General features: G+C 33.9%; 3 protein-coding genes across 3 annotated transcripts; 1 reads left to right on the top strand and 2 right to left on the bottom strand.

Moving 5' to 3' along the window:
* Positions 1-384: 384 nt before the first annotated feature.
* On the bottom strand, positions 385-2610 carry LOC18019534 (F-box/kelch-repeat protein At5g60570). The gene is made up of 2 exons (XM_006400773.2): positions 2439-2610; positions 385-2024 (listed from the first exon to the last, which is right to left on the bottom strand). The coding sequence occupies exon 2, from the start codon at positions 1705-1707 to the stop codon at positions 538-540; it is 1170 nt and encodes a 389-aa protein (XP_006400836.2). The 5' UTR covers positions 1708-2024; positions 2439-2610; the 3' UTR covers positions 385-537.
* A 6209-nt stretch (positions 2611-8819) lies between these two features.
* On the bottom strand, positions 8820-12410 carry LOC18019535 (serine/threonine-protein kinase GRIK2). Its single transcript, XM_006400774.2, has 13 exons — positions 12244-12410; positions 11485-11772; positions 11038-11386; positions 10847-10921; positions 10709-10753; positions 10454-10528; positions 10266-10353; positions 10041-10165; positions 9872-9967; positions 9710-9776; positions 9495-9616; positions 9320-9398; positions 8820-9221 (listed from the first exon to the last, which is right to left on the bottom strand). Exons 3-13 carry the CDS (start codon positions 11317-11319, stop codon positions 9022-9024), a joined length of 1254 nt encoding a protein of 417 aa, XP_006400837.1. The 5' UTR covers positions 11320-11386; positions 11485-11772; positions 12244-12410; the 3' UTR covers positions 8820-9021.
* A 1308-nt stretch (positions 12411-13718) lies between these two features.
* On the top strand, positions 13719-15851 carry LOC18019536 (probable pyridoxal 5'-phosphate synthase subunit PDX2; the record flags this gene model as incomplete). The annotated part of the gene is made up of 6 exons (XM_024156688.1): positions 13719-14039; positions 14711-14798; positions 14883-14956; positions 15254-15445; positions 15543-15640; positions 15734-15851. Coding segments are annotated over exons 1-6 (750 nt in total), but the record flags the coding sequence as incomplete, so codon positions are not given.
* Positions 15852-15853: the final 2 nt, after the last annotated feature.

Genomic DNA, 15853 nt, shown 5'->3' on the forward strand with positions numbered 1-15853 from the left:
TACTAATTATGTAAAAAATTAATAAAAACAGAGCCATATTAGAAACTGTGAGATAAAATAAAATATATTTACGTCGAGAAAAAATATTGCAAAATAGAGTGGGAATCAGACTGGTTATGGGATCACGTCGTCACGAACCTCTAGTAAAGCCACCTTCTATTGCTTTCACTTCTTCCATATGAAAAGACTCACACAACTCAAATTACAAATTATCCCTACTCACAACAACAACAACAACAAAAGAAGCATTCTCCGTAAAACAATAAGACACACATTGGAATTTTTTTTATTCAAGTAAATTATGAATCAAGTAAAAAATGCAAACATTTTGCAGAGTAATGAATTTTCTCTTTTTCAATTTACCAACAATAAATTAAAAACTAAAAAAAAAAAAACAGAACAGACACAAAAGCAGAAGAAGAGCATTAAGAAAACTATAAAAAAACTAGAGACAAGTCAAGAAGAAGAAGAAGAAGAAGAAGAAGAAGAAAAAACCAGAGATAAGATTTGAAGAAACAAAAAGACTGGTTTCTTTTTTCAACAACCCATCACTGCGCAATTATACACAAACACACCAACATTCTCTTTAACACCAAGCACTTTCCAATCCAAGTTCCCATCTTTAGCTCCCGATTTCGGACACCAAGAGTTCACAACAATGCCCTCTCCATTCGAACCTCGTTGCCCACAAAACACCAACAACTTATCACCACACGGTTTAAACGCCAATCCCCAACCGTTTGATGAGTCCACCATTGGAGGCAACCTCCCCATCACTTCCCATTTGTTCTCCTTCTTATCATACTTCTTCACCATATTGGTCAAGTACTCAAGCGTGAACAGCTCATTGTCAACAACAACAACAAGAGGTGGAGCCTGCGTTGCTCGGTTCACATTCGGATACATTCCTTCAATCTTCTTCCACTTCCTCGTCTCTAGATCAAACTCCTCTCCGCAAGTAACCGATGCATTAGGGCTCGACATTCCTCCAATAACATAGAATCTCCCGTCCATGAAAAACCCTGAAGATAGTCTCCGAGGAGAATGCATATTGGGAAGCATCTCCCACCTCCCTGAAGAAGAATCATAAAGCTCTGCTGATGCTAATATGTTCCCGTTCATATCTGTTCCTCCAGCAACGATAGCGATCCCTCCTAGGCTTCCTGACGCAAACAAGCAGCGAGGACGATGCATCTCTTCGCATTTGACCCAAGAACGAGACCTAAGACTGTATTTCCAAATCGCAAACTGAAACAGCTCTCTCCCGAAAACAAGAAGCTCGTCGTCGACAGCTAAAGACTCTTTATCCGCGTGGTTGAAGCACTCGTCGCAGGGCATTTTAGGTAGAACCATCCATTTCTTTTTCGTGGGAGAGAACATTAACCAGCCTCTTGGGTCACAAACCATGAAAACAAGGTACTCGACGATCCCTAGTTCCTTTCTCAGACCAAACAGCTGTCCACCGTTGATCAAGTTGTTGTACTTCTTGCTCACGCAAGATAGTGTGGGATAGTCGGATCTTGGAACCAAAGCAAGACAATTTAGAGCTACATCGTCGATAAGACCGGGGAGAAGCGAGTCACTTGATCCCAACCTGAGGCGATGAACATCGTTCTCTCCTACCCTCGAGCTCACTACTACAGAAGCTGAAGCTGAAGCAGAAGCAGAGACTTCTCTTCTCTCAGGAGAAAGTTCTTCTTTAGCCATTAATGTTACAACCTATTTCAATACAAAGAATCCAACCAAACCCTCAAAAAGCAAAGGAAAAAAAAAAACAATTTTTTGTCAAGACTCTTCTTCTTTTTCTTCTTCAGGTATCAAAACAACTCTTTCTAAATTGGGAAACTCTTGTCCCAGTATCCAGAGACAGATTCTGATTGTTGCTCTAAAAGAGTCTCTTTATTTTTTCCATCAAATTTTAAATAAATCAAAGCAATAACAACACACATCCTCAAATATTTTTCACCCAAACCAGTGAGTTCCAGAGTTGGATAATCTTCTGACCAATGCCATACCCAATTAATCTGTAGAAATCATCGAAATCAATAGAACACAATGTCAGAATCTGGAAAGCTTTAACTAAATAAAAAAAAAAGAAAAAAAAGAAATGTCAAAATCGACTCTTTATCCTTCGGATTAAAAACATGAGATCGATCCTAAAACCCGAGCCAAAGGTTGATAATGATATCAATTAAACGGAGAATATCTCTCCCAGTCTATATGATTACGAGCAAGAGAAAATAGATCCAAATCAAGAGACTTTAAAACCCCCAAAATCCCCAAAAAAACAAAAAAATTGAAATTGGATAATGCGCCCAGATCCGAAAACAAGAATCATACGAATCTCAGCAACAGAGCAGAGAACACCGAAAAGAAGATGAATAAAGTCAGGCAATAAAACGAAGACGAGAAGACTAATCCAGTATCCACATGCTTACCCAAAATCTCCGCTGGTTGAATTGGATCTCGTTGTCCCGGGTTATTCCGGTGACCTCCCGGAAATTATTTCCCGTCGAAAACTTCGCCGGCGACCGGCATGGAGTCAAAAGGTAGAGAGAGAGAGAGATTGGAGTGCGAAACAGAGAGAAACTGAAAACTGGTTTGAGAGGAGAAGGTAAGGGAAAAGAGACAGAACTACAGAACAGAAGCTTCATGTTTTGTCTTTCATTCTAATCCTAAATTTGTAGATATTTCTATTTTTGACCCCCCAAAAAGATTTGATGTCTTCTTTTGTTTTTACGACAAGATTTTATGTCTGATGAATTGTGGATGAAGACAGTATTTTTTTTTTTTTATCTTATTTCAATCAACAATTCACGCATCAGGCAGGTGACAACGACGGTTTTATTACTAGTATAAACTTTAGACTAGTAGATTCTATCTCCTGTATATAAGAGATGATGTTTTATAGACTATTATTATTCTTAAATTAATACTCGATAAATTAATAATCACTATAAATTAATAAATTTTGTTGGTTCCAAGTCGGGCTAATATAAAAATCCATCAAATTCGATAAGATAATAAAATAATAATTTTTTTGAGACCCTTATGTAAATACATGGTTCCAACAAAACATAAATTAATAATTATATAATTTATGCAATTATATGTAAATTTAATATTCTAAAATATGACTAATGTGTTTGTTTTTAGTTAAAGTTGAAATCTCATTGGTTTTCATCTTTCTAATTATTATATCAGTAGCTCTTATTGTTGTTTTACTATATACATTCAAAATTTATGATGATTTTTTGATGTGATAATTGATTTTCTTACATGTAAATATTTTTAAATACATTGTAGCGTTATCTTTAATTTTATCATCAATGATACTGATAATAACACCAATTTTTTATAAATTTTCAACTTATGAACATGTATATTTTTATATGGACAATCCAATATGGTAAAAATTTATTTTATTGTGATAGTTATGATTTTTAATCATAATATATATTATGAGATTTGTTAATAAAATATAACATTATTTCAAATAAATTTTTAGAAAATTATATGCAAAAAGCAATTTTTCTTTATAAATTAATAACTATTAATTTATAGATAAATTAATATCATGATAAATTAATAAAATATCATGGTCCCAATATTATTAATTTATAGAAGTTTTACTGTATATTGATAACAATTATAAGAATTTAAAAGAGATGCGTCTACACTTAAAGCTTGTACATTTTTAAACGATTAATGGAGAAAGATCCCATTAGCTTCAAAAAAAAAAAAAAAAAAAAAAAAGATCCCATTAGCTTCTTCTTCTTGTTCTTTAAGGCAGAATTGCGTTTGCTAGCAACAGAAATACTCACGCGGGCATGTCTGATTAGCCATGGATGCCCCAAAAGGATGGAAACAACTCACTTATGCAAAGGAGACCTTGGATCAAATCTCTTAGATGAGGATTGATCAAATCCATCCGGGACTATCAAAGGATATCGGTTTAGAGATAAATAGTCTAAGGTTTAGTGTTTTCAGATAGATTTCTTGTTAGGTCAAGAAAAACATTGATCATATACAAACACTACGTAAAAGGAGGCTGAGAAACTCTCAGATATTGAAAGACAACGAAGAATATACGTAGTCTGATCTTGGAACATAAGCAAGACAATTTTGAGAAACATCATCAATTAGACTTGGGAGAAACGAGTAATCTAATCTTAACCTGACGCAAAGACCATTTTTGTCTCTCTACTTACGTACATAAGATGAAGCAGAAGCATAGTCTTCTCTTCTCTCATATATAAGAATGTCCTTCCCGCCTGTTTTAAGGAAGGAGAATTCACTTGGAAAGGAAAGATTTGTAGTGATTTTGGCTTCAGCTAAGTTGAAGCTTCAAAAGTATTTGAACTCATCGGTCTCGCTAATAAGACTAAAAATGTAACTTTAAATTTTGTGGTTTGACGAAAAAAAAAAAAAACAGATACGGTCACAACAAGGATAACTTCTTATGATTTTACTCGTAAGACGTTTCAATGATGAACACATATTTTATTAATAACGAATCATTTATTGATCGATTTCAATATCTGATTTCTCCGTCAAATTACATTGTTCCTAATCATGCTTACAACAACACGAACGAGATTCTCCTACTGGAGTATTCACAGGCACACAAAGTGGTCGTTTGTTCCCACATAACTTGACACAATCGTCATTTGAGTTACAAGGTACCAATGGGAAGACTCCGCATTCAGGAAATGATTGCACATTGTTAACAAGGAGAGAAGCAATGACGAGAAGAGCAACAAATTAATTTTTCGACGATGCCATTTTTCGATGATTTCTACTTTATAACTAATGTTTTATTGTCACCCACTGCTTGAATATTCCGAAGCTCATGGTTGGTTTTATAGTTAGATATTCAAAATGTAATTATAGACTTGTATTAGCTTTTAGATTTACAGAAATGATTGCTAGATTTAAGTACATGCTATTATAATTTATACATGCACTTGTAAATTATTATCATTTAGATACGGCTATATGTACATGCATGATGCATGATGCTGCATCAATGTTTATATATATATATATATATATTAACATTTACAGTTACCAACAAAAATAATTATATCTCTATATTATTATTTGAATAGACATTTCATGAACCTTTATTTGTAAGATACTACAAAATATTTTACATAAATAAACATTTATTTATAAGATATTACATAAATAAACTTTTATTTATAAGATATTACATAAATAAACTTTACAAATATAAAAATTTTAATTAAATATTTCTCAATAATAGATAATTAAATATAAAGTTCACAGATTTGTTTTGAATATATATAGATATAAATCAAAAGTGTATTTAGTTTATTTACTTATTAAAATTTTAACATATATAGATTATTATTTTAAATAATAATCAATCCATATATATGAAAAAATCTATCTAAACTTTTACAATATTTTTCACTTGTATTTTCATAATTAATTAGTATCATTTTCAAAAATGAATTCTATTATTTCTATTAAAAACTGAAATATGTTTTCAAAATTTATATTCAATTTTTTTTTTATGGATTGATAGAAAAAATATTTTAATAAATTACAAAATAAATTAAGTAGACGGGTTTATCCACTTTAACAATTCTATATCTAATTATTATTAACACATATTTTAGAGTTCATTAACTAAAAATGATAGTTTGATCTCTCATTAAATATTCACAATTAAATTCTTATTTTATGGATATATATATATATATATAAATTCAAATTCATGTTGGCATGTATATAAGTATATATATATATATATTAACATCATATCACTTTCACATTTAAAATTTACTAATAATTAAACCGCATAATAAAACTAACTCAAAGTCATATTGGATGATAGATATACAAGTAAATCGCACAACAAAACTAGCTTTTTCTTGTTTAATCTTTTAGGCAGAATTGCGTTGTTTGCAGCAACAGAAATGCTCAGGGGCATGCCCGTCTTCTCCGATTAGCCATGGATGCCTCAAAAGGATGAAAAAAACTCACTTATGCAAATGAGACCTTGGATCAAATCTCTTAATCAATCCATGCGGGACTAATATCAAAGGATATATGTTTAGAGATAGATAATCTAAGGTTTAGGGTTTTCATATAGATTCCTTGAGGGCCAAGAGAAACATTGATCATAAACAATTGCAAACACTAAGTGAAAGGAGGCAGAGAAACTCTCAAATATTGGAAGACAACGAAAAATACGTAGTCTGATCTTGGAACACAAGCAAGAAAATTTAGAGAAACATCATCAATATAAGATTTGAGAGAAACGAATAATTTATCGATAAAATGTTTATTTAAATTTCAGTATCTAATTTCTCCGTTAAATTACATTGTTCCTACTGATGTATACAACAACACGAACGTGATATTCCTTCTGGAGGAGTGAGAGGCACACAAGAAGATGGTTTGCCTCAACAATGCTTGGCACAATCTTCATTTGAGTTACAAGGTACCACTGGTAAACGAATTCCACATTCTTCCGCCGAGATAGGGGTCTCTGCAGGAGTGGATTACACATTGTTAACAAGGAGAGAAGCAATGACGAGAAGAGCAACAAATTGAATTCTCGACGATGCCATTTTTCGATGATTTCTACTTTTATAACTAATGTTTATTGTCATCCACTGCTTGTATATTCCTAAGCTCATGGTTGGTTTATAGTTAGATATTCAAGATTGTATTAGCTTTTAGATCTACAGAGTTAGTTAGATCAGATTTAAGTCAATAATCAACATGAATAGATATAGAAATAGATGTAATGTTACCAGATTTTAGTCAACAATCACACATCTAATCTTTCTGTTTTGCTGCATCCGGTTATTTATTTTTGATAAACAAAAAATATAGTTTTAATTACACACCTGTCTCAATCTTCCCTAGTCTTGAATATATTTCTGAATTCTTGAACTCTCTCAATCTTCCCTAGTCTCGAATAAAAAGGAAAACATAAAACAATGCCTTTCTAAAATAGATTTTTTCCCTCGATTTAAGACATGGTTTTTTCTCTTGGAATATCTTGATTTATTTTGTTAAATAAGTGGAATATCTTGATTGATTGATTGACTGATGCATATAATTAACATTTGATATTCTCAAATCTTGTGAACCATGACATGCCAATTTACTATAATCGTAACCTTTAAAGCTCAAGCAAGTGATCATTAAAGCTCAAGCAGATGGATTGATGGCTTCAAGCCGAGAGGTTTCACTTGTCAAGGAGAATTTATCGCTAAGCCTAGGGTATGGACACCTCCTCAAAAATATAATGCAGACGGTGTGTAGGATCCGAATAGAGAAAACTGCAGAGTGGGATGAGTTCTTAAAGATTACAAAGGTGGAATAAGTTCGTTGGATTGGGGCACGAGCCATGGGAGAAATCATGTTGTGCTGGAAACAAAAGCTATAAGGCAATTCGTTGGCCAGTTTTTTAAGTGTCCGTGACAGTGTCATCAGTGAGTCGGATTCGGAGCAGGCTGTGGAAGGGCTCCAAGGAATTTTTAGAATCGATTTAAACTTTTGATAACATTTACAGTAATTTATGTGTGCGGGTTATGAAATCCCAATTAAAATTTATACTTTATAATTTTTATAAAATTTTGTTGTTTGGCTAACACCAGGTTTTAATGAATTTTTTTTGTTAAGAACTTAATTGAACAACACTGAAATTTAAAATCTACGAAACATGATTACAAATACCACATCTAATAAGTGCATGTATAAATTTTCTCAAGACTTTTTTTAGTGATGAAAATAAGAATAGAAAAAAAACGTATTATATTAATAACTGGTTAATTTATTGATAAAAGATCTGATTTCAATATATAGTAAAATGATCTCACAATCAAATTACATTGTTTAAACTCCTACACAACAACAATTACCAGAATATCCCGGTCTATGAGTCAAATGCGCACACATAGGTGGTTTGTCTCCACATCTCTGGATACATTCTTCTTTCGTCTGACAAGGTAGCAATGGAAAAAAGTTTCCACAAGTTTCCTCCGCAATAGAGTTAACAAAGAGAGAAGCAATGACGAGAAGAGCAACAAATTGAATTCTGGATGACGCCATTTTTCGATGATTTCAGCTTTTTACAGGTTAATATAAAATGTTTTTTGCTATCCACTGCATGAATATTTGAGAGCTAACGGCTGGCTTTTATAGTTACGATATTCAAGATAACTATGGAATAGTATTAGCTTTATTACAGAAATAATTGTTAGATTCAAGTACATGCGTGATACACATACATGCACTTGTACTTGTACATGCATACATATATATATGTAATATATATTAACATTTATGCACACTTACACTTAAAAATTACATAAATGTTAGTTACATGCATATTACTTAAAATAATTGAAATTTTCTATTTATTCAATCAAGACTTTTGTAAAAAGATAATATCAAATCTACTATTATTCAAAAACTGTTTAAGAAAGTTTTGATGAAAGGAACTTTGAATACATTTGTATCCATAAATTTAGGAATTACAACTCACAACTCCCCTCTAAATATTTCATTCTTACCTTTGCATCTTTTAATCCATGGATAGGCAATTATGTAGCAATATAATAACCGAGTCCGATAATACGGAGGTGGATGTACTATTACAATATAACCTCTATAAATTAATACTCGATAAATTAATATATTTTTTAGGTACTAAATTAATTTTTTAGTTGATTTTTTTATCGATAAATTAATAATTTAATAAATTAATAAAATATTGCAATCCACCATTATTAATTTATAGAAGTTTTACTGTATTCTGAAGTGCTGAAAATCGAATCTTGACAAAAAATGAGCCGAAAAAGTAAAAGAACATCAAAATGAAAAATCAATATCAGTCATATTAATTTTAAAACTTATAATCAATACACAAAAACATGACAATTATCTAGTATTAAAGGGGAATAAAAAGGTAAACAATGACCGCAAACGTGTACGGTTATGGAGTTGTGATAGCCTGATGTTAACGTGTGCAATCTATTTCATCAGGCTTGAAAACGATGAAAAGCTTTTCTTTTGGTTATGATCCGAGATTTCTTCAGAGATCCCATTAGCTTCTTCAATCTTTAAGGCGGAATTGCGTTTGCAGCAACAAAAATACTCAAGAACATGCCCTTCTTCTCCGATCAACCAAGGATGCTCCGACACATTCTTCAATGTCATTCTCTCACTCGGATCTTGAAACAACAAGTGAATCCCACCATTACTCCACAAACATAAACTCAGATCTCTATATAGTTTAACAACACCAAAATGTTGAAAAAAAAAAACTCACTTTTGCAAAGGAGACCTTCGATCAAATCTCTTAGAAGAGGATTCAATCCATCCGGGATTATCAAAGGGTTGTTAACAATCTGTTTAAGAGAAAATAATCGGAGGTTTAGGGTTCTTCAAAGAGAGATTTCTTGAGAGTCAAGAAAAACCACTGATCATATGCGCAAAAGCCCTACCTTGTCGTAGGTGTCCTGAAGAGTATCAGCAAGAAACGGATATTGTCCCAATATCATACGATACAAAGTAACTCCAACTGCCCATGTATCCGCTGCTCTGCCACTATACGTTATACCTGATACTGTTTCCATTCCAAAAAAAAACCAAAGATACTCGCTTATATTCTCTCTAAACACTTAGGACCAAGCTTAAAGATATTAGAAAGGAAGCTGACCTAAACAACATTCAGGAGCAGTGAAGACTGGAGTCCCGGGAGATCGACGCAGTTGATCATCATCATCCTGTAACAAAAGCAAATCGATGCTAACACTTCAGGTTACAAGATATACATTTCAAGAATTAACTGAATATGAAAGATACAAACATCATTTACTACCTTGAATACTTGGCTGACACTGAAATCTCCTATCTTCACTGTACCGCTACTAGTAACCAGCAGATTGTCGGGTTTAATGTCTCCGTGAATTACATTCTGTAGTATCAAGACAGTATTAGGTGATGAACCATGAAGCAAGAGAAGCTCGGTAAACAAACGAAGATCATACATGAGCATGAAGATACATCAGGCCAGCAACGATATCCCGCAAATACTTTCTAGCAGTTTTCTCTCCCAGAGCACCAGGTGGTCCAGAACCATCATACACCCATTTTCCATCAACGTATTCGAGAACTAAGAGAAACCAGAAAGACAAACATTAGAAGATAAGATGGTTTTTTCACGGAAATTAAAATACCAAAACAGCAGGAAAAGGGTAGAGGAAAATAAGTACCCATGTAAAAATGATCACTTTCGGGGTCATCTATGACCTCAATGAGATTAACGATGTTAGGGTGCTCCAGAATTTTCATAATCATAACCTGAAAGTGAAAGAGATAAAAAGAGCGTAAACACAAGTTCTCTAATATGAAACTAATACAAATACTGTTGAAGAAAAACAATACAGAAAACGCATTATACCTCTCGAAGAACATCACTCATAGCTGTCTCTGAAGGTGCAACCCTTAGCCTTAATAAATGCGACTTGTGAAATGCCTGTAAACCCAAGTATTATATCACGATATATCAGAGAGCTTTTTATAAACCCAACTAAACAAATTAACTTCTATAATCTGCGCTATATTGAAGGATCATAGTTCAACATCACAAACATCAGCTAAGCCAAAAAAAGAAACGGTTTCACGAGGTAATGAGGAAAAGAAAAAAAGAGCTTACCTTGATAGCATAGTTCTGGCCATCTACAGTGCTTCGATATAAAACCTATAAATGCAAAAAATAATGTCATGGTCCTTATAGATGCTTTTGGGAGATACACGTAAAAGGACTGGAAAGGATTGTAAATGAGACACTTACCACTTTACCATAGCTACCGGCTCCAATTTTACACTCGCGAACATACTCATTGATCATCTTATTCCCATCTTCATCCTGAAGATCAAACAACAACAAAATTGGCATAGACACAAACCATGGGATATTCTAAGAAGCAATTATACACTTGCCAGGAAAAGAATATGAGAGATAGGCACAAGATGTTAGTTTACCTCTCCACGGATAAGTTCATTAGTTTCTTTCACTGGAAACTGCCTGCAGATTAACCCATTATCTAATCTATATTTCAAAATTTCCTCGGATCTTTTAGAGCGGCTCTTCTGCTCTACTTCTTCTTCATCTTCTTCATCGTCATCTCTTCTCTCAACTCCATCACTACTACATGAATTTGTATCATTTTCCTCAGGCTCTGGATATTGACGGGTTCTAGCAGAAGCGCCAAAGCATCCAAAGCAACCCATTGTACGGGCAAACAAAAAACCATCACGAAACATGATCTACTTCCCTCAAAAAAACTAAAAAATTTTGCTGTATGATTAAATATAACGTGCTGTGAGTAACCTGTAACAAAAACAAAAAGTGACATCAAAAATTAAAATCCTGACTTGAGCATCCAAATGATCAAACGCAAAAAACCTCTGTTCAAATCGAAATCTCACCCCGCGACAAAAAGGGGTTTAGAGGGCTTCAAGCCCGATAAACTTGTCTATTCCAAAGGATGCCATTCAGCGAGATGAATTAAGCAACTTGAGATATCATAACCACTGCATTCGAAACGCGACATGCCTAAAAATGCAACCTTATAAATATGTTTTTTTGTGATATTTATCTCAGTTCCTCGCCTTCGTCTTCAAGACCAGCAACTCGTTGACTGCATAGCCCCTATTATTAAGAGCTACACAGCTTCAACAACAACCGCCAATAAAGTCAAGATGAAATAAAAGCTTCTGCAAAAAGGTCAAGTTTTTTTCATTAATTTCGCTGATAACAACCACTAAGACTGGTTTTATAAATTTTAAAACTTTGTGTTCACAAACACGAATCGAAATCGCATTACATCACATTGTCGATATTATGATTCTGGCGTAAAGGTGTACACTTTTTTCAATCCAAATGGTCAACTCGAATGAAGAAAAGATAAAAACAATGATCAAAACTACACAACAATCCCAAATTCCACCGCAAACTCAACAACCCCAAGACGGTGGCTTCATAATCACAAACCAGAATCTCCCTAAATTTAGAAAAGAACCCTAATTTGGAAATCGATGGGCAGCAGAATAAACCCAGGGTAAAAAAAAAAAGATTTGCAATGCAAATTCATAAGGAGATCGAGTGTTCGGCAATGGGGAAAAAAAAGAGATGACAAAACCCAGATAATAGCAAAGTAACTGAAGGGAAAAAGCGAAAAATCTTACATTCAAGCTGATTTGGAGAATTCGATCGGAGAAGACGGAGAAGACGAAGAAGATACAAAAAAAGAAAAAATGGAATATTTTTGGTCGCAAGGTAAGGGCTCTCTCGCTGCGTCGTGCGTGAGATTAGACACAAAAAAAGAGCTACGAGAAGCCTTTGATCGAGATTCTCTCCCCTTCTGTGTTTATTTTTTTTAAGTCCTTATAGTTTTATATCCTTATAAAATTAAAATAAAATTAAACTATATATAATTAAAACTTTACCAGCTAATGTGACACACCCTAAAACAAAATTCTTTTTTGTTTGACAGCAAACTAAATTCATCTGTTCTAAAAATAAAAGATACCACCTACAACCCAAGCACTAGCCAACCAATAAGTTCAATATATCACTATTTTTTAGCAAAGTTCAATATACCATTTATTGTAAAATAAATATCTAAAAACATCTATATGTTACTTTGACTAACGATAGTTTTTGTTTTTAAAGTAAAATAATCTTATTCAGAATTTTGACTAATGTTGTTTCTTAAACAGCTTTGAATATATTTAGAAAGACAAAATATACTGCAAAAAAAAAAACAAATAATTTTTTTTTGGATTGAAACCATCTTGTTCAAAGATTTTTCAGTTTGGTGAGTGAAAACAACAAAGAGAAACATGATTTCAAAAAGAGTGATACTTTCTACAATGCTTCTTGTCATAATATATCTCTTTATATTTATGGTAGATTGAAGTTTAAATGGATAAACAAATCCAATCTATTAAAAACATGGGTAGTGTATGTCAAGTGTTAGACCAAGTATGTCGTCAAGTGTTAGACCAAGTCATCTCTTGGACTCGTATCATGGGTCTATAGCTGATTTCCAATATTCGACTATATATGCCATTTGGTAATAAGAGCACGAAATTAGTATATATGCAGTGACTTGAGAAATAAGAGAATTAGACGGTCTTTTGCTTCATCTGATACACTACAAAACAAACAAGTTTGGCTGCAAGTTTGCAACCCCAGCTCTTCGTTTAGAATTTCGTTGAGAATCTAGTCCCAAATTCTTGTCGATGAGAACAAGAGATTTGTATTTCTGGTCATTTAATTTTGAATACATTCAGAACGTGATATCTCAATTTGTTGTTTGATATGTAAAGTGTAAAATGTTAGTTTTTTTTTTATCGGAATAATCTTTAAAAATGTAAAAGAGGTTACAGTTCTTAGAGAATTCCTTAACCTCTATAGGAAAACAAGTTTATTAAATCTTGTTCACACAATAACCTTACATAGGTTGTATATACGTACACCTTATTAAGCTTTTCATGTGAACATGTTCAAGAAAAAAACATGCTTTCCTATATTTCGCAAAAATGTTACGTTTTATATTTTTCGGAAGAAAATATAAAATATCAACGTTTCAGGGAAGAATCTAATTTCTAAATAACTGATTATTATTCCAAATCGTGGGCAAAGAAAGAAACACAAAACAAATGGGAAAGAAATTGTCGCCACTCGGAACAACAAAAGCATTGTCTGAGTCCATACACGCAGTTTTAGTGTTTATCTGACACTCTCTCCCCCTTTCTCTCTCTCTCTCTCTCTCTCTCTCACAAATCACGCCGCCGCAATGACCGTCGGAGTTTTAGCTTTGCAAGGTTCTTTCAATGAGCACATCGCGGCTCTCCGGCGGCTCGGCGTCCAAGGAATCGAGATAAGGAAGGCGGAGCAGCTTCTCACCGTTTCTTCTCTCATCATTCCTGGCGGCGAGAGCACCACCATGGCCAAACTCGCCGAGTACCATAACCTGGTCCCCTCTCTCTCTCTAGAATCTGAGTTTTTTTTTGTTGTAATTCAATTGCTCGGGCATTGAATTTTATTGTTTTCGTGAGGGCCCACTTGGAGAAACAAGGAAAGGTTCCTTTTTTATGTGTGTTTGAAAACGAATCTGGCGATATTCACTAATTAGGCAATTCAGAATTTAGGATTTTCTGTTATGGAGTTATCAAAATTTCCTCCAGAATTCAGGTTTGAGGAGAAATCTGACATTGTTGGAGAAATGATCTCTGTATGAGCTAGGAGAATTTTTTTTGGTTTGATGGAGTCAATTGTCTCTAATTCCTGTGGAATTTAGTTAGTGTTCTCAAAAAAATTGGCTGTGTAATTGAAAAAGAAAGAATTTTGTGATTAGGTTTCCTGAGTTAATGTACTTTCTGGTTTCTCTGTTTATGTTTAATGTTTTGTACCTCAAACCCTTCAGCATTTTCCACGAATATACTCTTTGATTAGATGATCTTATAGATGATATCAATAGTGAGTCTAGTAACATGAAAGGGGAAGCTTTGATTTACGTTTAGTTTAACTTAAACACATTGTTTGGATTTGATTGCTATATACAGTTTTTAGATGTGAGATTGAGAGGATGAATAGTATAGAAGCCTCTTCTCTGTTCTAAATTTCTTTCGTTTTGCTATTTTAAAGTTCCCGGCTCTACGTGAGTTTGTTAAGACGGGGAAACCTGTTTGGGGGACATGTGCGGGTCTTATCTTCTTGGCAGACAGAGCAGTTGGTGAGTACTTTGATTGATCTTCATATCATTTGTCTTTGCGGAAAATTATAGGAAACTAAAACGAGAAAATGTTGAAAAATTCAGGTCAGAAGGAGGGAGGTCAGGAACTAGTTGGTGGCCTTGATTGCACCGTGCATAGGAATTTCTTTGGAAGCCAGGTAAAGTTTATGTCTTTTTACCAAGATTTCGAAATCCATGCTATTCACCATAACTCAGAGATATGTCTATCAACTTTACTTACGAGATGTCGAAAAGAGACTGCTAAAACTGGCATATTCTGTGATGCAGCATTATAGATAACTCGGTTCTATGTGGACTAAAATGAATTGCAGGCCTTTTATAAGGATTCAGTCGTAGCATCAAATAAGATCTTAACCGTTTGAAAATCTTGGAGTGTTCTTGAACAATGAAAGATGTAAAAGCTTGATATCAAAGGGTGTTTTTTTAATGTGTAGATTCAAAGTTTTGAAGCTGATATCTCAGTACCTCAACTAACATCTAAAGAAGGTGGGGCAGAGACATTCCGTGGAGTGTTCATACGTGCTCCAGCTGTTCTCGATGTAGGCCCTGGTGTCGAAGTCTTAGCCCATTATCCCGTTCCATCAAACAAGGTCTTGTATTCAAGCTCTACTGTTCAAATCCAAGAGGTCTGCTTGATATTTGCACCGATGCTCATGAAAAGTTTACGTTTTTTTTTCGAGGACATGTATGAATCTCGTCTTGTTGATTTCATTTTCTTAACAGGAAGATGCTCTTCCGGAAACACAAGTCATTGTTGCTGTGAAGCAAAGAAACTTGTTAGCAACTGCGTTTCATCCTGAGTTAACTGCAGACACGCGATGGTAATTGGTTAATTAGTTTCCCTGTCTTTTGATTTCTTCAACGGTTATGAGCTGAAATGCTTGGCTATCACTCTTTCTGGCTCGTTTATCCAGGCACAGTTATTTCATGAAGATGACGAAAGAGATCGAACAAGGAGCTTCTTCAAGCAGTAGTAGCAGTGTTGTATCTGTTGGAGAAACCAGCGTTGGTGCCGAGCAAGCTAAGCCTGATCT

Source organism: Eutrema salsugineum, unplaced genomic scaffold (assembly GCF_000478725.1).
Source record: "Eutrema salsugineum unplaced genomic scaffold, Eutsalg1_0 scaffold_2, whole genome shotgun sequence".
Classification (NCBI taxonomy): domain Eukaryota; kingdom Viridiplantae; phylum Streptophyta; class Magnoliopsida; order Brassicales; family Brassicaceae; genus Eutrema; species Eutrema salsugineum.

Excerpts from the sequence above, each read along its gene's own strand:
- LOC18019534 (XM_006400773.2), bottom strand. The coding sequence starts at position 1,707 with ATGGCTAAAGAAGAACTTTCTCCTGAGAGAAGAGAAGTCTCTGCTTCT.
- LOC18019535 (XM_006400774.2), bottom strand. The coding sequence starts at position 11,319 with ATGTTTCGTGATGGTTTTTTGTTTGCCCGTACAATGGGTTGCTTTGGA. Across the intron at positions 9,968-10,040 it reads TGATGTATCTTCATGCTCAT|AATGTAATTCACGGAGACAT; the intron begins GTATGATCTTCG and ends TTGATACTACAG. Across the intron at positions 9,777-9,871 it reads GTGTCAGCCAAGTATTCAAG|GATGATGATGATCAACTGCG; the intron begins GTAGTAAATGAT and ends CTTTTGTTACAG.